Source organism: Linepithema humile, chromosome 1 (genome assembly GCF_040581485.1).
Source record: "Linepithema humile isolate Giens D197 chromosome 1, Lhum_UNIL_v1.0, whole genome shotgun sequence".
Taxonomy (NCBI): Eukaryota; Metazoa; Arthropoda; class Insecta; order Hymenoptera; family Formicidae; genus Linepithema; species Linepithema humile.
Genome location: NC_090128.1, coordinates 37,593,766 through 37,620,339, shown reverse-complemented (window position 1 = coordinate 37,620,339; position 26,574 = coordinate 37,593,766). Strand labels below are relative to the sequence as shown.

Below are 26,574 nucleotides of genomic sequence, written 5' to 3'. Positions count from 1 at the left end.
TTTTCGATATGATAGATTTCTCAATTTGTCAAAAATAAGGCTTTGCATAAAAAATTTTATTTTACATTTTTTAAATTATATTTGCATGTAGAATTCGTATATTTTCGGTTGTACATACCAGTTCGGAGACGTCTTGTATAAATCACAAGGAACACAAGATGATGAAAAGTCAAAACAAATTTGCAGTCACATTCAGAAAAGTATCTTGATATTCTTCACCGAACGCGATCTCTCGTCGAATTGACGAGCAAACTTTGTACACAACAAGTGATTATCGATTGCACATGCGTCCTCAGGGCAAAGACGTCAATTACGTTCGGTTTATAAACTTTTCCAGAAGTTGGCGCAGGCGTATTTCAAACGTAGTTTTAGCCGAAGCGCTGACCATTGTGGACAGTGCATCGGTCGCTTTCGCGAAGTGATCATGAACACAAATTCAAAACGTGATTTGAAAAGCTTTGATTTCGAAAATATCAGTGACTATAGCCTACAATTAAACCGATGGTTTCTCATATCGCTCGGTGCTTGGCCACAAGGCACATCGAGCACAGTAAAGAGGATCGTCGTATCAATGCAAATTCTCATTTTTTCAAGCTCGATAGCTATCATTACGATACCTTGCATGTTGTACGTGTCGTTTGAAAGAGAAGACATCCAAACTAAATTAAGCGCCGTTGTTCCGTTACTTCATAGAATTATGGGCTCGGTAAATTACTGGACGTTACTTACGCGCCACAAAGACATATACAATTGTATACGACACATGGAGACGGACTGGAAACTCGTCCAAAAAATCGATGACCGTGAAGTGATGCTACAATACGCTAAAATCGGCCGCTTCATGGCAGGGTTCTGCGCGGTGTTCATGCACGGTAGCGCATTTTTTTTCACCGTAGTGCGGGCGATCAAAACCACGACCATTACAGTCGGCAACGAAACCTTTACTATGCATCCGATGACATGTCCGGTGTACAGTAAGATCATCGATGCGAGATTCAGTCCTGCGAACGAGATCTTTCTGGGCGTGCAGGTTTTCTCGGCGTTTGTAGTAGGTTCCTCTACAGTTGCTGTTTGTAGTCTTGCCGCTGTCTTTGCCATGCATGCTTGTGGCCAACTGAATGTATTATATATGTGGTTGAACGAACTTGTCAAGTACGATGAGAAGAAAAATTTAGCGGAGCAAAGATTAGCTGCTATTGTGGAGCATCATTTGAGAGTCCTTAGGTACTTTATTTAACAGTCGAGCTTGGATTGCACATTACACGAATTTATTTTTATTAAATATGACATTATTTAGAAATCGGATATTTCCATTGCATGATAAAATTACATATCTTTTTTTGAACCTAAAAGAAAAGTTGGTCATTATTTATCCGTGTACAAACTTGGATGAAAACATAATGATAAAAATGTATTAATTATATATTAGACTAATTTGTATGTAGATATTCTGTTTCAAAAAATTTTGCACTATTTTGTTTGAACTACAAAGATATGTTCAGTTTTATAGCAAATATGGAAAGTATTATGCATAAAGCTTGTCTGGCGGAATTGATGGGATGCACATTAAACATGTGTTTACTTGGATATTACTCTATTATGGTACGTTAGAGCAAATAAAATTATTTTAATTAACAGAATAAGTTCGATAAAAAACTAATTAATTATGTCTTTTACAATAAATTTAGATAGTAATTGATTTTTCAGAATTGGGCTGCATTTGATGCAGCAAAGATATTATCGTATGTTACTGTATATATGTCGATGAGTTTCAATATATTCATATTCTGTTACATTGGTGAGATACTAACAGAACAGGTAATAAAAGAGATAAAAATAATTAGGTGTGCGCGCGCGTATGAAAATTTTTCTAACTTAATTATAAAATATAATATCATCTTTCAATTATAAAAACGTTAAATTAATTCCATGCTTGTTTATTTCTATTCTTAATATATTTTTAAATATAATTACGTTTTAATTTTACATTCTTTAATGTTTTTTTATTCTTGTCTTCAAATTCATTTGGAAAATTAAAATTTATCATAAAAATTGTTAGCTATATTTATTTATTAGTGCAAACATGTTGGGGAGATAGCATATATGACCAATTGGTATAAACTGCCTCACAAAACTGCACTCGGCCTCGTATTGATAATCATGCGATCGAGTTTGGTAATCAAAATAACTGCGGGGAAATTATTTCAACTATCCATCGCAACTTTTGGCGATGTGAGTAAGTTCATGGACACGTGTGTCACTGTTCTAATGACATACTATAAAAAAATTTCAAAACAAACTAATTTTTTTTACTAATTACAACAAATCTTACAATTCTATAATAATTGATCTATTTAATTTTGCATCTTAAGATATTAGGATTTTTGGAATAAATATTGATACCAAGCTGTGAAAACTTTTCAGAATTTATATTGTTATTAGAAATGAAAATTGTATTGTTTCAGATAATTAAAACTTCCATGGCATATTTGAATATTTTGCGAACAATGACTACATAAAATATAGTAAGTCAGAAAATTGCGAAACACACACATGGAATGTTTTCCAAATAGAATAGATATTTAATAAAATATCGATATATAACAGAATTAAATTTTTCTCAAAAACAAAAATAACATCCTTGATGATTTTCCCGAAATTGAGTAATCAAAGCTCAATACTTTGCAAAATTTGCACTTATATCCATTAAAGTATTTTCATATTTCTTTCTAAATGCGGTTCTCTCACGCGGTTCTCTCACGAAACTGACAAAACAAAACACCTGCTACAAGAAACAACTATCGATCCGACATGCATGCAACGTCCTCAATCAAAAAATATAGCCAAACGTTCATCAAACTTCTTCAGAAGTTGACGCAAGCGTTTATTCGAATACAGTCTTTATCAAAGCACTTCAGTGCACCAGGAACTTTCGCAAAGCGAGCATGGCACATCCGAAACGTGATTTGAAAAATGTTGATTTCAAAAATATCAATGCATATAGTTTACAAATAAACCGATGGTGTCTCAAGCCGATTGGTGCTTGGCCAATAACAAGCACATCGAGTATACTAGAAAAGATTGCCGCATTAGTACAGATTCTCTTTTGTTCAGTTACAATAGGAATTGTTACGATATCATGTATATTATATGTATTATTGGAAGACAAAAACTTTGCAACGAAACTGGGCGCAGTCGGGCCACTGCTTCACAGAATTATGGGCTCTCTAAGTTACTGGATGCTGCTCAAATGCAGCCGCGACATTCACGACTGCATGCAACACATGAAGACAGATTGAAGGATTATACAAAAATTTGAGGATCGCGAAATAATGTTGCAATATGCTAAGTTCGGTCGTTTCATCGCCGGAATTAGCGCTGCAATTACGCAAGGCGGTCAACTCTTTTTCGGCACAGCCAAAGAGCAATGAGAACTACGACTATTACAGTCGGCAACGAAACGTTTACGACGCATCCGATGACATGTCCGGCGTACAGCAAGATTCTTGACACGAGATTTAGCCCAATAAACGAAATTATGCTAGCTATACAATTCGTATCGGCATTTGTAGTGAGTTCTGCCATAGTGAGTGTTTGTAGCCTCGCTGGTGTCTTCGCGATGCACGCTTGCGGTCAGTTGAACGTGTTGTACGCGTGACTGAACAAACTCGTCCAGACTTACGAGGAGAAAGGACATCATTCGGTTGACGAAAAATTGGCAGCTATCGTGGAGCATCACTTGAGAGTTCTAAGGTATTATATTTTACTATTGAGCTTTGATTACACACGGTGTGTTTTCATATGCGTGATGCCATTCAAAAATCAATATATATTTTTCTGTTATATTTTATAATAAAGGTGATAAGAAAAAATACATCTTCGATCAATTCTTGCGCAGATGTCTTGTTAACAAAAGCTATTGCTACAATTGTTACGATATCATGCGCTGAAAGCAATAATATAAATATGTTACAGTTTTATAGCAAATGTGGAAAATATTATGCATAAAGTTTGTCTCGCGATATTGATGGGATGCACATTAAATATGTGCATACTAGGATATTATACTGTTATGGTATGTTTAAAAAAATATTTATTATTCTGAAAAAAATTTCTTTTTAATTTAAAATATAATTATTTAATTGAGGTCACTAAAAAATTAAAATTTATCTTTTACGATAAATAAATTTGTTAAACTGATATTTTAGAACTGGGGTGCATTTGACGCAGCAAAAATCCTATCATTTATTACTTTATATACATCAATGGGTTTCAATATATTTATTTTTTGCTACATTGGCGAGATTTTAACAGAACAGGTAACAGACTTGAAAAACAAAACAATTTCTGAAAAATTTGAAAATTATTCTAATTTGTTTGTAACATAAAATCATTTTCATCTATTTTTATAAATACAAAGAAGTATCTCACATTCATTTAAATAGTATATTTTTAAAGAAACAAGTATTGTATTTAAATTGTGTAAAATATTCTTCTATATTGTTAAAAAAATAAAAAAAAGTTTACCTTCAAATTTCTAGATGCTTATAAAAAAATCTAAAAATATCTATTTATTTATTAGTGCAAAAATGTTGGGGAAATGGTATATATAACTAACTGGTATCAATTACCGAATAAAACAGCGCTTTGTTTAATTTTGATAATCATGAGATCGAGTAATGTAATCAAGATGACTGCAGGAAAGTTAATTAATTTGTCTATCGCAACGTTTGGCGATGTAAGTAACACACATGTGTAATATACTAATCAATGTAATAAATAAGAAATTCTACTCACTTCAATTGCCAATTATACTCTACTCAAATGTTTAAAAATTTTCTTAGCAAAATCGTAACATGAACGGAAACAAAAACCTTTTTGTTTCAGGTAATTAAGACTTCCATGGCGTATTTAAATATTTTGCGAACGATGACTACATAAAACATATTTATTTAGAAATGTAGTTAATTAGAAATGTAGTATGTTAGAAATTTAGAAAACATATTTTATATAGAATAGATGTAATACTTGCCAAGTAGAAGAATTTGTATTAAATATATTTAATTGTCACAACGTACACAGTAAGCTTTTTTACGAATACATTTTTCAAAGACTTGAATGATATCCTCTCATGATTTTTCTGAAAAAATAAATAACTGAACCTCAATACTTGACGAAATTTGCACTTACTTCCGCAAAAGTATTCCTATATTTCACTCGAAATGTGGCTATTCCAAATTAGCAAAACAAAGCAGAACTTGTTGTTACGAACGGTTATTGATTAGAAACGTGCAGGTGTTCGCAGAATGAAAAGATATCAATGTAAGCGTTTGTCAAACTTTATTCAAAGTTGGCGCAAGCGCTTGTTCGAATACAACTCTCACCGGAGCATTGCGAACTTCAGTGCCTCGGGTACGTCCGTGAAGGAATCATGACAAATCCTAAACTTGTGCCAACAAGTGTTGAATTTAAAGGACACAATGATTATAGTCTTCAATTAAATCGATGGTTCCTGAAACCGATCGGTGCTTGGCCACAAATGGATGCATCGCACACGATATGGAAGATCCTCGTGTCGCTACAGATTTTTATCTGTTCGACTATGGTGGCAGTGATAACGGTACCGTGTCTATTATACATCTTATTGGAAGAAAGTGACATCAAGTTGAAACTGGGCGCCCTTGGGCCACTGTTTCACAGGATTATGGGTTCGATAAATTACTGGGTATTGCTCAAACGTAGTGACGACATTCGCGATTGCATACGGCACATGGAGACAGATTGGAGACTCATACGAAGAACCCAAGATCGCGAGGTGATGCTGCAGCACGCCAAATTCGGCCGCTTTGTCGCCGGTATTTGTGGCGTAATTATGCAGGGCGGTACGTTTATGTTCAGTATAGCCAGAGCGATGAAGACCACAACGATCACTATCGACAACCAGACTTTTACGACGTATCCAATGACGTGTCCGATTTACAGCAACCTGATTGATATAAGATTCAGTCCCGTTAACGAAATCGCGTTAGTTATACAGTTCCTGTCAACCTTCGTGGTGAGTTCTTCTACTGTCGGTGCTTGCAGTCTGGCCGCCGTCTTCGCTATGCATGCTTGTGCTCAACTGAATGTGCTGTATATATGGCTGGACGAACTCGTTACAAATGAGAAAAAAGAAAACAGAAAGCTGGTTGAACAAAAACTGACCATTATCGTGGAGCATCATTTAAGAGCGTTGAGGTACATCGTAAAAAAAGTACACATTAGAAAGGCACATTTTGGACGCAAACATTTCATATACTCATTTTAATAAGAGAATGATGCTGTTTAATACAGATACCCGTATAGTTTTGTTACAATTATAAAATTGATTCTTTTTTATTTGTGAAAAACAAATTTGTTATGTCCACGATTTGTATTTAATTCATGTGCGGATTTCTTTTGAAAAAAAATGTTATTATCTGCGTATGTACGTTTCAGCTTTATATCACGTATAGAGAGCATTATGCATAAAATCGCTCTTGTAGAATTGACGGGATGCACTATAAACATGTGTTTAATAGGATATTATTCCATTATGGTATGCTAAAGATGTAAAACGATAGATATCTCATAAAATGTACCAGTAATTCTTTTATTACAAAGGCAAAGATTTTGCTATCTTTTGTTATCAAATCGATTTTAAAAAAAACATAGATTAATTTTTTTCAGGCATGGCAAGTGTTCGATGCAGCAAAAATAACATCTTACATTATTGTATACGTATCATTGTGTTTCAATATCTTTATATTTTGCTACATCGGAGAGATTATTACAGAACAGGTAACATTTTCAGAATAAAATAATATTTTACGTGTTTGAAAGCTTAATGAATAGTCTTATAAAATTTTGTATATAAAAAAATGTACATAAAATTCTTAGGCTTTTATAAAAAAATGCTAAAGTGTAATTACCTCGTCTTTAACAAAGCTGAACGCTTGAATAGACGCGTTTGCGTCTTTTGATATTTCTTTAAAGCCTGATTATATTAAATTTTCAAATGGTTATAAACAACTTAAAAGTGTGTATAATAATTTATTAGTGTAAACATGTTGGAGAAATGGCATATATGACTGATTGGTATAAACTGCATCACAAAACTGCGCTTGGTCTCGTTTTGATAATTGCACGATCGAGTAATGTGATCAAGATTACCGCAGGAAAATTATTTCAATTATCTATTTCAACTTTTGGTGATGTGAGTAATACATATAATTCTCATAACAATCTTCCAATAATAAAAAATCAACAAATTGTATCCTATTTATATTTTGTTAATACAAATTATAATAATTTTATAGCAATTTGATTGCTTGGGATTATATTATTTATTGTCTTAAAGCACATGACAATCATATTTTTCATTTATTTATTAATTATTTCAGATTTTACATATATAATTTTCAGAATAGTTATTTGCATTATTTATCTGCATAAAGATGAACAAATAAGATTTGTTGTTTCAGGTAATTAAAACTTCCATGGTATATTTAAATCTCTTACGTGCGCTGACTATGTGAAACATAGTAAGCATAGAATATATATATTTTGTATAGAAAAAATAAATATATATGTATATCCTCAATATAACATAAAGATTTAATAGATAAAATTGACGTTTGCCAAACTTAAACATCGACTATTGAATTATTTGTAAAAAAATTGTGCAATATAATTTTCTATTTTTTTCAAATATTTATTATATTAATATTTAACATCTTCTAAAATACTAACCTTCTTGTCACGCAAGATAATACATAACAACAATTTATTTATTTAATGAATATACGGAAAAGATAGCTGAAAATGTAATCTGAGAAGAAAACAGTTCATAAGCTACAACTCTCTTCTGTGAATTTCTATCCTTAATTACAGTCCTCATAAAACACAATGTTCTCTCAGGACTGAAATGTAAACTTTCGTAACACTCAACTATTGATCGGACATGTGCGTGTCTTTTTCATAAAAACTATAATCGTTCATCAAACTTTTCCGAAAGTTGGCGCCAGCGCTTATTTAACCCCCCGGTTAAAATGTGTTGCTCCGCTAGTGGCAGTGCTCCGCGCAACTTTGTGAAGTAACCACAGTCGAATACGGAGCGTGCAAGAAATGCTAAACAGAAAAAGCATAGCGACTACAGTTTACAATTTAACCGATGGTGCCTCATTGTGATTAGTGCTTAGTCACAAACTTAGCGAGAAACTTTCCAAAACTTTCCAACGGTGATACTCATTTGTACGGTGGCGACAGTGATTATTATGCTACCATGCTTCTTGAATATGACAGAAATTTCGAGGCAGAAGATATAAAAGTGTGAATGTGAAGAGTGTGGTCTAATTAGTGAAGTTACCTATATGACAAATTGACATCTGTTACCTGGGAATACTGTTCTCGGCCTCGTTTTGATAATTTCAAGATCTAGCATCACAATTAAAATCTGCTGATTTATCTGTTCTCTCTCTCTCTCTCTCTCTCTCTCTGTTAAATTTTCAATATATATTTGAAATATTAATATACATCATGATCTCATTACTAAACATAAATTTGTTGTCTTACTTGCTGATAAATAATAGACACAGTTTACAGTATAATTGTATGCTGAAAACTGTAACATCCAGTGCATGAAATTTTAGATCTAAATATTGATTATACGTTACTTCTACCTGTTGCCACAACAACTGCATATTATCATAATAATACTTAAATATTTCTTTGTGATATAAAAATATTTCTTTTTGGTCATACGTTTAATTATTTAATAATAAAATCAAATTGATATAAATACTTAATTGTTTTGGGTAATTAAGACTTCTGTAATATATTTAAATCTTTTAATAAATAAGTATATGTCTATCCTTAAAATATATATATACTTATATATATATACCAGAAAAATTTATATAAATAAAATTGATATTTTTGCCAGTGTTAAACATTAACTATTAAGCTATTTGTAAAAAATGACCCAATAAAATTTTATAATTTTTTAAGTACCTATTATTAATATTTAACATCTTATAAAATACTAATCTTCTTATTATCATGCAAGACAATACACTATAGCAATTAATTTATTTAATGAACATACGGAAAATATAGCTGAAAATGCTGATCAAAAAACAAACCACTTCACAAGCTATAACTCTCTTCCACGAATCTGCCCTTACAGTCTTCATAAAACACGTTGTTTTTCAGGACTGACAATATATACTCTCATGAGACACCAGGTTATTGATCGGACATATGTATTTTTCTCAGCAAAAGTACAATGCATAATCGTTCGCCAAACTTTTCCCAAAAGTTGGCGCAGGCGCTTCTTTGTATTCGCACAACTCTGCTGTAACTACTCCCACCACTAAACCACCACGGGCACCAAACTATCCCCATTAGTGACAGTACTCCGCGCAACTTTGTAAAGTAATCATGTGGAATACGAAGCGTGCAGGAAATGCTAAACAGAAAAAGCATAGCGAGTACAGTTTACAATTTAACCGATGGTGCCTCATTGTGATTGGTGCTTGGCCGCAAACCAGCGCATCAAACATAATGGAGAAAATTTCCACAATAGTGCTGATACCGATTTGTACGGTTGCGATAGTGATTATTATGCTACCATGCTTTTTATATGTGACACTCGAGGCAGAGGATATACCGTCCAAATTGAATGCCATAGGTCCAATGCTTCATAGAGTTATGGGTTCGGTAAATTACTGGACGCTGCTCAGTCGTAGTCGTGACATTCAAAATTGCATACGACACATGGACGCAGATTCGGAGCTGATACAAAGAGTCGGTGATCGCGAGATAATGCTGCGCTACGCCAAGATTGGTCGCTTTATGGCCGGGATCTGCACGTTATTCATGCACACTAGCGCATTTTTTTTCAGTATAGCCAAGGCGGTGAGAACCGTTAGCATCATTGTGGATAACGAAACCATCACAATGTATCCAATGACGTGTCCAATTTACCGAAAGTTTATCGACGCCAGATTTAGTCCTGTGAATCAAATCATGTTGGGTGTGCAGTTCTCGTCTACCTTCGTAGTGAGTTGCTCCACAGTGGGTGTGTGCAGCCTTGCTGCCGTCTTTGCCATGCACGCTTGTGGTCAACTAAACGTATTATATGTGTGGTTAAAAGAACTTTCCGAAGATAATGAAGAAGAAGCTGAACACAAATTGGCTGCTATCGTGGAGCACCATTTGAGAGCCCTCAGGTATTTTTATTTAACAGTTAAGTTTTAATTATACTCAGCATAAAGTTGAATTATAATATTAATTTCAAACGGGATAAATACATTTTTGTATTATTATACTAAATTATATATATATTTTTTTTCTATGTTATTTAAATTGTGTTTTTATTTACGTTAAGTAAGTATATATATATTAAATTATCAGGACAATAACAATTTTAATATGTTACAAAAAAACATTTTGTCGCGTTACATATATATGGTCGTATTATAGTATATATATGTATATATAGTTATATATGTATGTATATACATGTTTTTCCAGTTTTGTAGCGCGCGTGGAAAGTATTATGCATAAAGCCTGTCTCGTGGAAATGATGGGATGCACGTTAAATATGTGTTTACTTGGATATTATTGCATTATGGTACGCGCTAAGGATTTTTAAAGATTACGTAAACATGTTATTAAAAGTGCATTATAATTTTTTTTGGGAGAACAGAAAATTATTTTTTGTTTCATTTATAGAAATTGGAGAAACAGTGTAGCGTTCTTCTCATACAATAAATAAATTTGAATTTTCCAGAATTGGGGTGCATTTGATGCAGCGAAAATAGCATCATATATTCTTGTGTATCTATCAATGTGTTTTAATATTTTCATATTTTGCTATATTGGCGAGGTACTCACAGAACAGGTAATAAATTGAGATCATAAATAAGCATTTATGGGATGTAAAAACTTAATTGCAGAAATGTAGTTACATATTTAATAAGAGAAAACTATTGTATTGAAAAGTTTTGTTTTATATCTTATAAATCAAATAAAATTCTTGGGCCTCTTACAAAGATTTTAAAATGTTTGTGTTTATTTATTAGTGCAAAAATGTTGGGAAAATGGCGTATATGACTAAATGGTATAAATTACGTAACAGAACTGCGCTTGGTCTCGTTCTAATAATAGGACGATCAAGTAATGTAACTAAGATGACTGCAGGAAAGTTATTTCATTTATCTATCACAACTTTTGGCGATGTAAGTAAAAAAATGTATAATTTATATAGTCATCTATATTAAAAAAAAATCGAATTTAATAACGCTTAAATCTTTCAACTTTACTATTAAAACTTTTTATTTTTAAATAGTTTATTTATGATAAGAGTAAATAAAAAAAAGAAATCTTTTTATTTTAGATAATTAAAACATCTATGGCATATTTGAATATATTGCGAACAATGGCTACGTAAATTAAAATAAATTAGAAAATATAAAAAACGTTTTATATAGAATATATATAAATTTTATATAGAATATTTATAGATAAAATATTTTTCAAATAGAACAAATATTTATACAATCAAATTAATTGCTATAATTAAAAGAGAATAAATTTGTTGCCAATCATTGTTTTGATCTTAAAAACGACATGTAAAGATACTCGCATTTATTAAAGCCGTTTTTCCGCGACGCCGATTTATTATCTCAATGTGCGTTACTTTGTACTATCAAGCAGTTATCATTGCAAAGTTGCATACTTTGATAGTTCATATTTTGAAAAGGTTAGTGTATTTTTTTTATTATTTTTGTGTTTTATGGAAAATATCCAAAGTGTCTTCCTAGAGTTATACACTGAAAAAATGGGGGAAAAAGGACCAAGTCTTAGAGTTACATAAATTTGATCTGTTATTAATATTTAACATCTTATAAAATATTAATCTTCTTATTGTCATGCAAGACGGTATAGCAATTAATTCATTTGACGAACATACGGAAAATATAGCTGAAAATGCTGATCAAAAAACAAACCACTTCACAAGCTATAACTCTCTTCCACGAATCTATCCTTACAGTCTTCATAAAACAAGTTGTTTTTTCAGGACTGACAATATAATCTCTCATGAGACACCTGGTTATTGATCGGATATATGTATTTTTCTCAGAAAAAGTATAATGCATAATTGTTCGCCAAACTTTTCCGAAAGTTGGCGCAGGCGTTTTTTTGTGTTCGCACAACTCCGGTTGCAACTACCCCCTAATGACTATATTTCGTGCACTTTCGTGAAGTGATCATGTCGAATTCAAAGTGTGTGCTAGGAAGTAAAAAAGCATAATGATTACAGTATGCAATTGAGTCGATGGTTCCTGATTTTATGATTAAAACTATATTTTATATAGAATATATTATAGATGGAATATTTCCCAAATGGAATAAATATTTGTTAAATAATATTAATTATTACAATTTTAAATTAACAAAATTTAATTTTTAATCATTGCAAATATAAGCTTGATAGTAGAAACAGGTTTTTCAACCATCTTACGTTATGAGCTGTGCTTGGCTATTTCATTTTGGTAAAATAAGTTTTATTGATTAGAATGAAGTTTCACCCTTATTTTGGAAGCAATCAATATAAGCGCAAGCATTACACTGTTCAACTTTTCACAATCATGTCCATCATGTCCTTGTAAAACAAATAAACAAAAGAAAACTGATAATAACCATTGAACAAAACGAGTTTATTCCAAAAAGTACTTATGAATTTTTTTATAAAAAGATACAGAAATAAATAAGTTACAATGAAGGTACCTTACATAGAAACAAAAAAAAGAGGGAATTGCGTGACCTGACAGTTTGCCACTCTTGCTGTTTCTCCCACAATGCATCCACCATCGCGTTTCAATTTGCTATCACCGTAAATATCGATTATCTGTTCTGAGAGACGTGTATTAAACGAAAGCATAGTCAGCATACCGCGCACGCGTTATACCGCGACTATTACCATGCGTGCGTTTCGAGTAGTCGCGACTGCTCAATTGTACCGGTGCGTTTGCGAAGCAAGCAGGAAGAGTCTCCTGCAAGATTCTCCAATTATGTCGAATTATCTGGAAGACAAGGAATATAGCATACAGCCGATCCGTTGGCTGCTGAAGCCAATAAGCGTTTGGCCGGTGAAGAAATCATCGTACAAGGAAAGGATTCTTTCCAGAGTATTGTTGATAGTGTGTATTTTTCTGATCGTCAGCACTTTAGTGCCTTGCGCGTTGGCTGTCTTCCTGGACGAGACGAAAGACTTGGAAACGAAGGTGCGCGAGTTCGGCCCGCTCAGCAATTGGCTGCTGGCGAGCCTCAAGTATTGCGCATTGCTGATGCATGTCGGCGACATAGGCCAATGCATTGAGCACATTGAGACCGACTGGCGGACCGTGACGAAAATCGAGGAGCGAGGGCTTATGCTGAGAAACGCCAGAATCGGTCGTTTCATCGCAATATTTTCCGCAATATTCGTGCACTGTGGCGTGTTCTCATACAACATCTTCCGAGGAATGACAATGGATGAGTCCGCCACTAAAGAGGACAATACGTCAATGTATTCGTTGCCTTTCGCATTCTATGACAAAATCCTTGATACTACGATTAGTCCGGCATACGAAATAGTGTTCGCGATTCAGTATCTATCTACGTTCGTAGTAAATTCCGTGGGAGTAGGCACTTGCAGCATTACCGCCGTTTTCGTAATGCACGCCTGTGGTCAACTGAAGATTCTTATGTCCTTGCTAGACAATCTCGTCGATGAAACGAACGAAAAGAGGGATTCCACGCAACAAAAATTTGTTGTTATCGTTGAGCATCATTTGAGGGTACTTAAGTAAGTATATGAAAAATAATTTAATTGTAGATTTTTTGTACTATATGTAATCAATATCGATTACTTTTCGTCTTTATTTTAATAATATGCTAAATATTGTTTAAATAATGTATGTTAATTTGTTATTGTATAAATATATTCTAAAATATATTGTAATGATCTATAGAGACGCGAGAGGAAATATACAAATGATTAATTATTCTGACATTTGTTATATATTTCAATTATTTCAATTTATCATATATTCCTAAATATATTTTCAGCTTTGTATCTCGCATAGAGAAAATTACGAATGTAGTTTGTCTCGTAGAAATAGTAGGATGCACAATGCATATGTGTCTTTTGGGCTATTATTGTATACTGGTACGCACATTATGAAAGTTACATTTGTTATCCATTGCCCATGCATTATTTGTTTATTCGCTAACGAATTAGCGAATATTTTTTAGGATTGGAGTCAAGATGAGAAAGAAGGCATAGTCGCGTATTGTATAATACTAATTTCAGTTACATTCAACATCTTTATATTTTGTTATATCGGAGAAATTCTTTCAGATCAGGTAACCACGTAATATTCATTATAAATGTCGAAGATGTTATCTTGTGATCATAAATCAGAAACTTTATGCTTCTAATAGCAAATTAATATTACATTGTAATTTTTCGTATGTGAAACGCGATATCGCCGCGAACATATTGTCCGATTTAATCATAACAGGTATATAAAACGGCCTATAACAGTGTGGCCAAGTTGGTGAAATTGCCTATATGACAAATTGGTATCTATTACCTGGGAATACTGCTCTCGGCCTTGTTCTGATAATATTAAGGTCCAGCATCATAATCAAAATCACCGCTGGGAAAATGATTGAACTCTCCCTTTCTACCTTCGGAAATGTAAGTATCTAAATCAAAATATATATAATTTTAATTTACAGATGTATAATTTACATAGATAATATTTCGTGCACAATTATTTATTTAAAAAATTAATAATTATAGCTAAATAAATATATTCTTTTTGACAATATAACTAATAATTGTTTCAGGTAATTAAATCCGCGGTAGCATACTTAAATATACTTCGTACTCTTATGTAAACGCTTATAATTTTTTAAATTTAAAACAGATTGTAAAAAATAAATAGTAATCAATTATGTGAATAATTAAATGATAATCATATTGATATGAGAATATTATGTGACATTTTCACTATTTTTAAAGCAAAGCATTATTTAAGTATTATACTCGCTTCGTTAAACTTTCAATATATATTGTGCAATATTAATATACATCACGGTCTCATTAACAAACGTAAATAACTTTGTGTTGCTTGCTGATAAATAATAGAATGCAGTTTATAATGTAATTGAACACTCAAAACTGTAATGTGCAGTGCATGAAAGTTCAGACCTAAGTATCGATTACATGCTACTTCTACCTGTTGCCGCGACAGCTGCATATTACCATAATAATACACAGCACAATACATTGTAAGAACCACGTTTCGCATTACGTTCGATCTCCGCGCACGCGCTGACCGTTTCCACTGCATACGGCAGGGAAGGAAAAGCTCAGTAAGCTAGCTCAGTAGGCTAGCTACCACCATCAGAAAACCATGGAAAGGAATCGCATAAATGACCCCAGCACTCACACGTCCACATATTTAGTTGACAATGAGTATAGTATTCAAATAATCCGCTGGATTCTCAAAGCGATAAATTTATGGCCCCGTCCTGTTGACGCTTCGATCATCGAAAAAATCTTTTCCGAATTTCTGACATTCATGTGTTACATTTTAATAATCAGTACTATGATACCAAGCGGTCTAGGTATCCTCATCGAGTCACAGGAGAGTTACGACGCCAAGTTGCGTAACATCGGCCCGCTCACCTTCTGGTTCATGGCGATGGTGAATTATTCCTTTCTCGTGACACACATCGAGGATATACGCATCTGCATCGAGCACGTGAAAAAAGATTGGCAAATCGTCAAGAAGAGCGAGGATCGGGAAATAATGTTGAGGAACGCCAAAATAGGTCGATTCATCGCAGGGTTTTGCGCTGTGTTCATGCACAGCGGTGTGTTCTCGTACAATACCATCCGCGGCTTATCCAAGGATATCATATACGTGGGAAATAGTAGCGTATTGGTTCGCGCGCTACCTTATCCCTTCTGGAGCAAGATTCTGGATGCGCACTTTAGTCCGGCGTACGAGTTTGTGTTCTTTTTACAGTGCATTTCGACTTTCGTTGTCAACTCTGTCACAGTCGCCGCATGCGGTCTGACGGCAGTTTTTGTGATGCACGCGTGTGGACAGTTAAAAATTCTAATATCCTGGTTGGACGATTTCGTGAACGAAGGAAACGAGGAGAAAGTATCTGTGAGACAAAAGTACGCGATAATTGTACAGCATCATTTGAGAGTACTACGGTAAGTTACCATTCCTGGCGGCATAGATTTTTGCAATATAACGCTTTAGTACTTTCCAGATTTAATATAATAAACTTTTGATAAATTTTATTTAATATTTTTCACATTTACAACACGATTAAGATTTAATCTCACACTGAGAGTTGATAAAAAAAATTTTTTGGACACAAATGTTATACATAATTCACATTTGAACAAAAAATTCTGATTATGAGAAATGATTACGATAAATTGTTATGTATACCAAATTTGCAGTTTTGTATCTTATATAGAAAGAATTACAAACATGATATGTCTCATGGAATTAGGCGCATGTACAATGCACATGTGTCTCTTAGGATATTATTGTATTATGGTACGGAAACTATGTATATATAATTTATTATTATTGTTTTTCACATGCTTGTATTCCGAATGTCTTTTTAGGATTGGGCTCATGATAACAAACAGAATATCGTGTCGTATTGTATGATATTAACTTCGGTTACTTTCAACATTTTTATATTTTGTTACATCGGGGAAATCCTTTCCGAGCAGGTAACATTTAAAAATAAAAATAAAAATAAAAAATGTTACGCTATAATAAAAATAAAAACTGTGCGATACAGGAACAATCATATTCATGTGAAATACTACATTAAAATACAATATTGTTCGTCTCCCTTCAATTTTAAATCATAACAGATATACATATAAAACGGCCTCTAATAGGGCGGACAAATTGGTAAATCTGCTTACATGACAAATTGGTATCTTTTGCCTGGAAAAACGGCTCTTGGGTTCATTTTGATAATTTTAAGGTCCAATGCTGCCCTTAAAATTACTGCCGGAAAGATTGTTCAGCTCTCATTTTCCACTTTCGGTGATGTAAGAAGATAAATTTTTCTCAATACATACGTATAATATAGTGAATATGCAATTTCCGTTCTGTGAAGAATATCATCCATAAATACGATTAAAATTTTATTAATTTATAATATTTATATAATATTTAAGTTATTTGTTAAAGAATTGAGCAGAGATACACAATTTCTAATTGTTTCAGGTAATTAGATCTGCATTAACATATTTAAATTTACTTCGGCAAGTAATCACATAAATAATGCAAATTCCAGCGGGAGGAAGATATGCTAGATAATTTATAGCTAATTTATAATAATTTAATATAGATGCCTAATAAATCCTTTATGTAATATTCTTTTATTACTTGAATAAGCATCTATTATTCAATGCAGAAATAATAAATTAATAAAACGCCATCTCTTAAAACATTATTCTCATTTATTAAATGTATATTTTAATTCGTAATATAAATTTTAATTCTCACATAAATGAATTTTATAGCATATTTTTAATGTTCTTTTTTAAATTTATTCTCTGCGATTATAATTTATCATCTTTCCAACAAAATCTAAATTTCTCTCATTTCTGGATATTTTCTATTTAACAAAAAATTTTATCATATTATAGCAGTTATAATTAAAAATTACCCCCGCTATTAATTTACTCTATCTGTTACTGCATGCGTTATATGCTTTTATAACAATACAGAATTATAATAAAATCTTTTTATGTTTTCTATATTAGCATAGCGTACAATATACCCATAAATCTATCTATTACTATTAAATTAACAGTGAAGCAATGAAGTCGTTCAGTGATAATGAAACAACTTCCATTGAACAATTGAAGAACATGCGATCTTCACTGTTGCCACTTACCTAACCGACAAAAGGCGCAGTGTTTAGCTGATCTGATGATTATTGAAAACGGTGTCTCTAGACTTGCTTAACCAATAATGCTTCTATTGTTTGCCAAACGCTCTTGTTATTTCATTTATTTAGGTGTTGTGATATTTAACGTGATGGTACTGTTCAATGCAGCTATCTTCATCGAAGGATGCAGCAATATAGAGACGATGAAGCATATTAGTTTCTTCATCTATGGAATTATGACAAACGTGAATTCTTGTTTATTGAATATCAGCAATATTGACATAGCTATATGAAATGGATAAAAACAAATTGGAGAATGGTAAAAAATATGAAGATTACAAACTAAGAACACTAGGTAATCTTTAATTATTATATTATTTTATTTTACTTTATTTACTTAAAAAAAAAATTTATTGTCTGGAATATTTCTCAAAAATTTTCCAATAAAATCTTAAGAAAATATATTACTTACATAAGAATAAAATTTATGATAAAATATATAAAATTCTAGTTATTTGTCGTATCTATCGGCACTATTCCAAATGGTGTATCATTAACATTTGCTAATTTTTCCAATAAAAATTGTATGTATATATTTAAAATTTTGCATCTATAGAAGAAAACTCTTTAATATGGGCTTTAATATGGAGTCATGGAATTAACAGTTCGGTTATACTATCTCTTGGGATAGAATGTTATCATAAATTACTAAAAAATTAGACTACAGTTCTGACCTAAGTTTTAACATTTTACAGATATGTAACACTTACTAAATGTAGTCAAATGTCACAAGTGAGAATGTGCGGAAATGTAATTTCCAAGATATGGACGCCTCCAAGTACTCGATTTTTCTGGAATCTTCCCCAATGCCCAACGTTAAACGAGAGATAAGCGGTTGAAGTTCTATATTTTCTTGTAGATCTCGACATGCTCCACGCAAAGATAATTCTGTGATCCTATAATCCGAATCTCTATCTCTCATCATTCTGGAGATATAAGCCACAAACAATAATCAAAAGTTTTCAAAAAATTCAAAATATCTCCAAAACTGTGGAAAACAGAGGGATAGTTGATGTGACATTTCTGGGACAATGGATGGTCGACATTTCCGGTTGAAAAACTGAGTGCTTGGAGGCGTTCATATCTCGGAAACTAGTCGTTTCTGAACATTCACATTTGTTGCATTCGACTACATTAAGTGCTATGTGCCTGTAAAATTTTATCACAATCAGTCTTGAGTTGGATACAAAACTTTTATCTAAAATTAGAAGATATTTTTAAAAAATTAGTAAATTACACACACATAAAGTATAATGACACACATGAAATATAAATTATATTAAAAATCTAACTTTTGTATGTATGTGTATAGGTATTAAAACTCTTTTACATAAACAGAAAATCATATTTTTTAAAATAAACAATTTGTATATTATAAAATAAAAATAAATTTTCTAAAAATTTTGTACGCAATTTTTAGAATAAAAATATTTTCTACCGATGTAAATAGTTTATAGTTGAATAACAGTTTTCATAAAATAAAAAATATGCAAGTTGTACTTACAAGTTCCAAAAAACATTAGTGATATATTTAAATATCTCCTGAGCAATAATTCCACAGACTGTGTTATATTCATTTTACATATAGAAATGTGTTTACCGACATAAATTAAGTAGCTTATTATCCCCAATATTGTTATTACATATTTCTTACACATTGCACAAAATGATGAATATAATTTCGAAAAGTCGTTTAAACCTTTAAAAACCAAAATCGTTAATTAATAACCGTTGTTAATTAGTCAAACTCTCACACAGAATTTATCTTTTCCACTTATTATTACACTGTTTTTCTTTAAACGTGTCTTCGTTTCTTGTCGAAATGCGTATATCAAGTAAAATATACGTAGAAGATCGCGTGTTGGTTACAATGGAACTGAAGTCTGAACAGGAAACGCGTTCCCAGTTTATTACGCATTCCCCCTCGATCATGAACAATAGCATCAGAACCCTTCCTGGAGAATACTTCCTTATCCCCCCGAGAGGACTTGCACGCTATGAAGTTCCAAGAATAACTCACTGACGTCTCACTAATAATGAAATGACCAGGTAGAAAGGGTAGAAAGGGTAGAAAGGATCAATTGTATTCACGCAATTTTCAGGGGAAAACGCACATGCGCGCGTGCCACTGACTGCTGACTATCAGTCCACTGACATTTAGTCCGTTATGTGCATCGTCGTGATTTAGTCACCATCATGCTCGATCTTTCAGAATCAAAGTCCCTCAAACCTATCGCGAACGGCTGGAACTATAGTATCCAGCTGAACCGTTGGTTCCTAAAGCCGATCGGCGCGTGGCCTTTGACTCTCTGCGAAACGACAATGGAAAAATTCAGTTGCGTGATCTTGACAATAATTAGTTGCTTCCTAATATGTTTTTTGTTAATCCCGTGCACTCTCTGCACCATTCTGGTGGACACCGATCTTGACACCAAAATCAGAATGATCGGTCCGGTCAGTTTTATCCTAATGGCCGCGATAAAACAATACATTCTTATCGCTCGCAGCGAAAATATCGCTGCGTGCATTCGGCACGTCCACGTGGACTGGAATCGAATCGCGCTAGGTCGTGAAAAGGATCGCGAGATTATGCTGGATAACGCCAAGTTCGGCAGGTGGCTTTCCAGCGTTAGTGCGGTGTTCATGTACTCCGCCGGCATCTTTTTTACTACCGTGATGCCGATCTGTGCGAGGAGAACAGAAATCATTGACAACGAAACAGTGAGATCGCTGTCCTTCCCGATTTACCGCGGTCTTTTTGATCCGAGAACCACTCCGTCCTTCGAGATCGCGCAGTTCGCACAGGCTCTGGCCGGTTACGTCATTTACACGATTACTATCAGTGTCTGCAGCTTAGCCGCGGTGTTCGTCATGCATGCCTGCGGACAATTCCAAATTCTCATGATGAAGCTGGAAGATCTGGCGGACGGGAAAGAGAGAAAGAGCGCCCGCAACACGCCCGAGAAAAGGCTCGGCGACATCGTGGAATATCACATCAGGATACTTGGGTAACGTGTTCATTGATTTCTACAGTGTTTCATAACTACAATTCGCATATGAGAGAAAATACGTCCACAAAAAAATTAAATCATTTGCAATAAAAACAGGAAAATCTTTACAAAATGTAATTCTAGTCTAGTTTCGTTCTTTAATAATATAAACTTTTTAATACACTTATAATTAATAGACATGGCGTGAACAATCCTTGATCATTATATTATCATTGGTGTATCAAAAGTGATGTCATTATTAAATAAATTTTACAATTATTATATGAGTATTTTAAAGAAAAGATTTTTGATTATTTTAATCATGACTTATAGTTTTATAACTGACACTGAGCAGCTTTTGAACGAGATTTTCTTCGTGGATGTAGTCGGATGCACGCTCAACATATGTTTTCTAGGATTCAATATGATAACGGTATGAAACATAATCGCAAACGATATCTTAAAATTATTTATAATATAAAATTTCATAATTGTTCTGCGCTCATGATATTTTGACGTTAGCTTTCTAGGAATGGGAACATCGTGAAACTTTAGGAACAATAACGTTCAGTTCGCTACTTATATCCTTTACGTTCAATATTTTTATCTTTTGCTATATTGGTGAAATTCTTAGCGAACAGGTATTTAAACTGTAATAGCATTTTTTGTGTTTAATATAAAAATTATTTGGTATTTTCGCTGAAATATTTTCATATTAATAACTTGATAAAATTTTAATGAAAATTTTTTCAAAAATATATGTGATTAATTTTCCTAAATTAAAATATTTAAATATGTATCTTCATTAAATTTATTGAACTTAATTTTATAACAAAATATTTAAATTTTTTGCTAAAGAATAAAAGTTCGAAAGATTAATTTATTGCACTAAATGTGTTGTAAGGATTATTTTCTGGATAAAGCATCATAATTTTTTTGACAGTGCATACAAATCGGCACGAAGTCTTACATGATAGATTGGTATCGCATACCGCATAAAGGAGCGCTTGGTTTGACATTAGTGATGACCATGTCCAATACCACAATCAAACTCACAGCTGGAAAATTTATGGATTTATCTTTGACCAGTTTTGTCAGCGTGAGTAAAAATCAATAGAATAAGCCATGAAACGCATATAAAAAAATTAATGCAAGAGAACAAACATTTCAGATTGTAAAAGCGGCAGTGGCTTATCTAAATTTACTTCGTAAGTTTTATGTCTGATATAAAGCAACATGGAATATTAGATGTATTATAGTAAGTGTTAACAAATAGATCTAATAAAAATTAAATATATATGCTAGCATATGCATCTACTCGCTATATCATGCTACAGAAATTAATTTTTATCTAAGCTAGAACTTGAAATAAATAGAGCTAAATTAATTGAAACATTAATTAACAATTAAATTGTGATGCAATTAAGTTTAAAATAAAGTTTAAAATAAAAAATCATAAATTTTATTATAAGATATTGCACAAAAGGCAGTTAGATTTCACACGCATTTTTCTTCCTGTACTGCAAAACTTTCAATGTTGCGTGATGCAACCTCGGAAATACCGCAGTTACATCTATGTATACAACTATGTTAGAACTTCATGAACTTCATACTTCACGTCCCCACATTCATCATCGAATCCTCAGACGAGTAATGACGAGGAAAGGGGAATCACCCTTCGCGCATAAGTTACTGGACATTACAATGTATTTCCCGACTTCGTTACGCATGACAAACGTGAAACGCATATCGCACGCGATCACGGAATCATTATTCCCCGCGTTTGCATCACTCCGCGGACATCGTGACATTGTCGTCTCCGCGTACTCCAGTTAAATCGCGTTAAACTTCGCGAACGACAGTATGCGCGATCGATCCCAACTTCCAGGCAGGATTCATGTAGTGCACAATGTACATTACGAATGCGACGTAAGTTGCGCTATGCAATTATGTCGACGAATTTTGGGAACCGATTGGTATTTGGCATCTCATTTACGGCCATTCGTCGCAAAACAAAAAACTTCTGTCAATAATGCTAATTTTTATATGTTTTTCAATTCTCTACTTTTGTGCTTATACCTTGAAGAAGGTATTTTGCAAGAACAATTTTTTTTTTAATAACAAAACAATTTGTTCTTTTTTCGAACTCAGGATTGTAAGAACAAAAAATTTTTTAAAACGATTGACAGCATGTGAAAGTACAAATTTCAAGCTATAAAATATTTTTTTGTCTACAATAATTTTTCGCCGAATTTTAGTAATTTAAAAATTGCTTAGTTTTAAGCACGTCCGAAAAACATGCCTTATTTTTTGTGAAAAAGAGTATTTTTAATATTATAATTTCTTATATTAAAGAAAAATTAGACACCTGCATTGCGTACTGGCATTGTAAAATATTATATAAAATATACAATTGTATTTTATGTAATTCCATAATATTCGAATAATATATAATAATGCGAAAACGCATTATTTCAAATGATGCATTACATATATATTTTAAAAACAGTGAATAGCAATTACAACATATACGTGCAACTATTTATATTAGAACTCGTCGTAAAATCTTTTCACATTTGCACATCAGTCAACGAACCGTCCGACAAGCAGCGACCGGAAAAAAGTCAATCGTCTGTGTATGCTGAGCACTTGGCTACATATGATACATGAAAAGCACGTGCACATGATTCTAAAATCAGTACTTCCCGCGCTTGCGTCGCGATTATCGTAACGCCCCGGTGTACACAAGGTTTCAGTCGGCGTTACACCTTGCGGACGTCAGCATGTGTAATCGATCTCGACTTCCAGAACGAACGCTCGAGGTGCACAATGTACATCACGAGCAAGATATACATTACACCATGCAATTGTGCCGATGGGTCCTGAAACCAATCGGCATTTGGCACTTGATTTACGGTCATCCGTCGCAGAACGAAAAACTCACTTCGATAGCGTTGATCGTTGCGTGCTTCTCCGCCCTGTGCTTCGTCTTAATACCCGCCGGACTGTATACTTTATTTCGCGAAAAGGACATCAATGTCAAAGTCAAGCTATTCGGCCCGGTCGGTTTCTGTTTAACTTCTACGATCAAGTATTGCTATCTCGGAGCGCGCGGCGCAGCATTTGGAAACTGCATTCAACACGTTGAGAACGACTGGCGGGTCGTTCGTGATCAGGATCATCGCACTATCATGCTGAGAAACGCGTTGATGGGCCGTAGACTCACCACATTGTGCGCGATTTTCCTTTACACCGGCGGATTATCCTATCACACGATCATGCCATTATCCTCCACACGAAGGATCAACGAGAATGTTACCAGCAGAATGCACACCTATCCTGGCTACGATTTGTTTTTCGACCCTGTGGCCAGTCCCGCTTACGAAATCGTATTTTGTGTTCACTGCTTATTCGCGCTAGTCACGTATAACATCACGACGGCAGCGTGCAGTTTAGCAGCGATCTTCGTGACACATGCGTGCGGACAAGCAGAGATATTGATGGCACTGTTGGGCGACCTGGTTGAGGGGAAAAAAAGTAAAGGTACCGTAGAGAAACGTCTGACCGTGATAGCAAAACATCATGTGCGAATATTGAGGTGAATACAAAATGCAATATGTGTCTGAGTAGATTATTAGCGCGTTTCTACATTTTCAGATAGTAGACTAGTCTGCAGAGACAAAACATGCATACAATAATAAAATAATTTTTTTACGAATTTTCTTTATAAAATGATACTTTTAGATGTAAAATGAATAAAAGATAAAGAGTCAATTTATATAAATATTTTTACAAAGCAATTTTCACTGTCAGATGCACAAAAGTTACAAAAAAATAAAATAATCGAGTTTTTAGAATTTTCGTAACTTTCTGACTTAACTTTGAGAGCCTATATTTCTGGTTTTATTAATCAGGGTTCAAAGAAACACATGTTAAATAAAAAAGTCAAACATATTTACACATCTCTTATCATTTTTGAAATATAAGTAAAAAATTTTTATGAAAATATTTTGTAAGAAAATTACATTAAAATACTCTTTTCAGAATTTGATTGACTTTTTTCGTCAATTCTTTTACATTCAAAATCATTATTTTACAAAAAAAAATGCATAAAAAAATTATTTTTTTATTGAGATACCTAGAAAAACTGGCCTGTAGATACATCATGCGTTTTTAGATTTTCAGCCAACGTGGAGGAAGTGTTACGCGAAATATGTCTAATGGAACTAGTGGCCTCCACTTTGATCATATGCTTACTCGAATATTATTGCATGACGGTAAAGAGGATACCATGGTAATAGATCGAATTATAAATTTGTAGTTTGCCATTATTTCATTAATCTTCTTGAATTTTCTGATAGTCGTATTCTTCCCTTCTCAGGAGTGGAAAAATAGTGACGCCGTAGCGATCTTGACGTATTTCATTTTACTGATATCTTTTACGTTCAATATTCTGATATTTTGTTATATCGGTGAACTCCTTGTGGAACAGGTATTATTAATATTTTGTAAAAAATTTTTTTACGTGTTATTTGTTGGTAATTCTGCAATATAAAAAAAATTTATTTTTCGTATATGTATATAAATATACTTTTTGGAGCGAGTTTAAAATATACTATTGATTATTAAAATGTTATATAAAACTAACAGCATTAATTGTCTGTATATATGGCTATATAAATAATGGTGATTTAAAAATATACCAGAGGAAGTTAAAAAGTAAGGAGACTTTTTTTAAAGAATATGATTTCTTTAATGTCCCTTTAATCTCTTTTACTGTTCCTTGTACATAAATTTTCTATATAATACACAATCTATAATATTAAATATAGTCTGGCATATTATACCTAATACAAATATATTTATGCTAATTTTTTGCATATTTTTTAGTACAGCAAAATTGGTTCAGCTGTTTACGAAATCAGCTGGTATAATTTATCGGGAAATAAAGCTCGCAATCTCGTGCTAATCATTGCAATGTCTCATTACCCACCCAAGCTTACAGCTGGCAAGTTCTTCGATTTATCCATCAATACCTTTGGTGTTGTAAGTTCTTTATATAATTATTGTTAATATTCAAATAATTACTAAAAACAAAATTAAAAAAAAAATATTTTTCTAGGAACAGAATAAACCATATATTTTTATATTTGTACAATATATTTTTAAAATTTAATTTAATATTTTTATGATTGTCATTTTTGTGAGATGTTTATCGCTTTCAGGTACTTAGAACATCCGTAGCATATTTAAATTTACTTCGGACGGTTACGCAATAGAAATTTTCAATTGTGCAGATTAGAGCTTCAAATCTAAAATTTGCCATATATATTTTATTGCAATATATATTATATAAAAATTATTAATAAAATAATATTATTAATATTTTTTATTCTTTGTGTATGTTTGCACATAATATATATATATATATATATATAAAATATTACACACGTTCGGATTTTGTATATAAATAAAAAATACTTGTAAAGAAAAAAAGCTCAAA

At 32.8% G+C, this 26,574-nt stretch overlaps 5 protein-coding genes and 1 long non-coding RNA gene across 11 annotated transcripts; 5 read left to right on the top strand and 1 right to left on the bottom strand.

Annotated features, from left to right (window-relative positions):
- The first annotated feature begins 301 nt into the window (after positions 1–301).
- Positions 302–5,167, top strand: LOC105667436 (odorant receptor 82a-like). 5 transcript variants are annotated; one of them, XR_010890923.1, is made up of 7 exons: positions 302–1,224; positions 1,503–1,602; positions 1,708–1,818; positions 2,077–2,232; positions 2,466–2,525; positions 3,976–4,075; positions 4,209–4,241. XR_010890923.1 is itself a non-coding variant. In XM_067357920.1 (5 exons), the coding sequence occupies exons 1-5, from the start codon at positions 425–427 to the stop codon at positions 4,939–4,941; spliced, it is 1,221 nt and encodes a 406-aa protein (XP_067214021.1). In that variant the 5' UTR covers positions 302–424; the 3' UTR covers positions 4,942–5,167. The 5 variants fall into 5 exon arrangements, 4 of the variants coding, with proteins under 4 accessions (XP_067214021.1, XP_012214661.1, XP_067214025.1 ...); XM_067357920.1 differs by lacking the exons at positions 2,077–2,232; positions 2,466–2,525; positions 3,976–4,075; positions 4,209–4,241 and adding exons at positions 4,583–4,738; positions 4,888–5,167; XM_012359238.2 differs by lacking the exons at positions 3,976–4,075; positions 4,209–4,241 and having other exon boundaries at positions 2,466–3,429.
- Positions 1,147–5,208, bottom strand: LOC137000774 (uncharacterized). Its single transcript, XR_010890961.1, has 3 exons — positions 5,033–5,208; positions 4,798–4,933; positions 1,147–1,346 (listed from the first exon to the last, which is right to left on the bottom strand). It is a non-coding gene; the product is annotated as an uncharacterized lncRNA (long non-coding RNA).
- Positions 5,209–5,273: 65 nt separating this feature from the next.
- LOC105667441 (odorant receptor 82a-like) lies at positions 5,274–8,508 on the top strand. Of its 2 annotated transcripts, XM_012359245.2 has the most exons (5): positions 5,281–6,237; positions 6,478–6,577; positions 6,709–6,819; positions 7,079–7,234; positions 7,503–8,508. In XM_012359245.2, the coding sequence occupies exons 1-5, from the start codon at positions 5,432–5,434 to the stop codon at positions 7,554–7,556; spliced, it is 1,227 nt and encodes a 408-aa protein (XP_012214668.1). In that variant the 5' UTR covers positions 5,281–5,431; the 3' UTR covers positions 7,557–8,508. The 2 variants fall into 2 exon arrangements, with proteins under 2 accessions (XP_067213983.1, XP_012214668.1); XM_067357882.1 differs by having other exon boundaries at positions 5,274–6,237; positions 7,079–7,609.
- Positions 8,509–9,208: 700 nt separating this feature from the next.
- On the top strand, positions 9,209–15,269 carry LOC105667432 (uncharacterized). The gene is made up of 10 exons (XM_067348280.1): positions 9,209–10,250; positions 10,555–10,654; positions 10,814–10,924; positions 11,106–11,261; positions 11,420–11,469; positions 12,926–13,873; positions 14,137–14,236; positions 14,323–14,433; positions 14,615–14,770; positions 14,923–15,269. The coding sequence occupies exons 1-10, from the start codon at positions 9,460–9,462 to the stop codon at positions 14,971–14,973; spliced, it is 2,574 nt and encodes an 857-aa protein (XP_067204381.1). The 5' UTR covers positions 9,209–9,459; the 3' UTR covers positions 14,974–15,269.
- Positions 15,270–15,406: 137 nt separating this feature from the next.
- LOC105667445 (uncharacterized) lies at positions 15,407–22,368 on the top strand. The gene is made up of 10 exons (XM_012359248.2): positions 15,407–16,306; positions 16,562–16,661; positions 16,733–16,843; positions 17,018–17,173; positions 17,352–17,393; positions 20,239–21,089; positions 21,405–21,504; positions 21,602–21,712; positions 22,015–22,170; positions 22,243–22,368. The coding sequence occupies exons 1-10, from the start codon at positions 15,492–15,494 to the stop codon at positions 22,294–22,296; spliced, it is 2,496 nt and encodes an 831-aa protein (XP_012214671.2). The 5' UTR covers positions 15,407–15,491; the 3' UTR covers positions 22,297–22,368.
- A 1,454-nt stretch (positions 22,369–23,822) lies between these two features.
- LOC105667448 (odorant receptor 4-like) lies at positions 23,823–26,560 on the top strand. Its single transcript, XM_012359251.2, has 5 exons — positions 23,823–24,669; positions 25,249–25,348; positions 25,453–25,563; positions 25,962–26,117; positions 26,297–26,560. The coding sequence occupies exons 1-5, from the start codon at positions 23,855–23,857 to the stop codon at positions 26,348–26,350; spliced, it is 1,236 nt and encodes a 411-aa protein (XP_012214674.1). The 5' UTR covers positions 23,823–23,854; the 3' UTR covers positions 26,351–26,560.
- Positions 26,561–26,574: the final 14 nt, after the last annotated feature.

What these genes read in the sequence shown, in the direction of transcription:
- LOC105667436 (XM_067357912.1), top strand. Translation starts at nt 425, where the DNA reads ATGAACACAAATTCAAAACGTGATTTGAAAAGCTTTGATTTCGAAAAT. An exon ending in CATCATTTGAGAGTCCTTAG is followed by an intron (nt 1,225 to 1,502) that starts GTACTTTATTTA and finishes AGATATGTTCAG; the next exon opens with TTTTATAGCAAATATGGAAA. An exon ending in GTGAGATACTAACAGAACAG is followed by an intron (nt 1,819 to 2,076) that starts GTAATAAAAGAG and finishes TTTATTTATTAG; the next exon opens with TGCAAACATGTTGGGGAGAT.
- LOC105667441 (XM_067357882.1), top strand. Translation starts at nt 5,432, where the DNA reads ATGACAAATCCTAAACTTGTGCCAACAAGTGTTGAATTTAAAGGACAC. An exon ending in TAGGATATTATTCCATTATG is followed by an intron (nt 6,578 to 6,708) that starts GTATGCTAAAGA and finishes AATTTTTTTCAG; the next exon opens with GCATGGCAAGTGTTCGATGC. An exon ending in GAGAGATTATTACAGAACAG is followed by an intron (nt 6,820 to 7,078) that starts GTAACATTTTCA and finishes ATAATTTATTAG; the next exon opens with TGTAAACATGTTGGAGAAAT.
- LOC105667432 (XM_067348280.1), top strand. Translation starts at nt 9,460, where the DNA reads ATGTGGAATACGAAGCGTGCAGGAAATGCTAAACAGAAAAAGCATAGC. An exon ending in TTGGATATTATTGCATTATG is followed by an intron (nt 10,655 to 10,813) that starts GTACGCGCTAAG and finishes TGAATTTTCCAG; the next exon opens with AATTGGGGTGCATTTGATGC. An exon ending in CTATCACAACTTTTGGCGAT is followed by an intron (nt 11,262 to 11,419) that starts GTAAGTAAAAAA and finishes TTTTTATTTTAG; the next exon opens with ATAATTAAAACATCTATGGC.
- LOC105667445 (XM_012359248.2), top strand. Translation starts at nt 15,492, where the DNA reads ATGGAAAGGAATCGCATAAATGACCCCAGCACTCACACGTCCACATAT. An exon ending in ATTTAAATTTACTTCGGCAA is followed by an intron (nt 17,394 to 20,238) that starts GTAATCACATAA and finishes GTCCACTGACAT; the next exon opens with TTAGTCCGTTATGTGCATCG. An exon ending in CTTTGACCAGTTTTGTCAGC is followed by an intron (nt 22,171 to 22,242) that starts GTGAGTAAAAAT and finishes CAAACATTTCAG; the next exon opens with ATTGTAAAAGCGGCAGTGGC.
- LOC105667448 (XM_012359251.2), top strand. Translation starts at nt 23,855, where the DNA reads ATGTGTAATCGATCTCGACTTCCAGAACGAACGCTCGAGGTGCACAAT. An exon ending in GTGAACTCCTTGTGGAACAG is followed by an intron (nt 25,564 to 25,961) that starts GTATTATTAATA and finishes CATATTTTTTAG; the next exon opens with TACAGCAAAATTGGTTCAGC. An exon ending in CCATCAATACCTTTGGTGTT is followed by an intron (nt 26,118 to 26,296) that starts GTAAGTTCTTTA and finishes TATCGCTTTCAG; the next exon opens with GTACTTAGAACATCCGTAGC.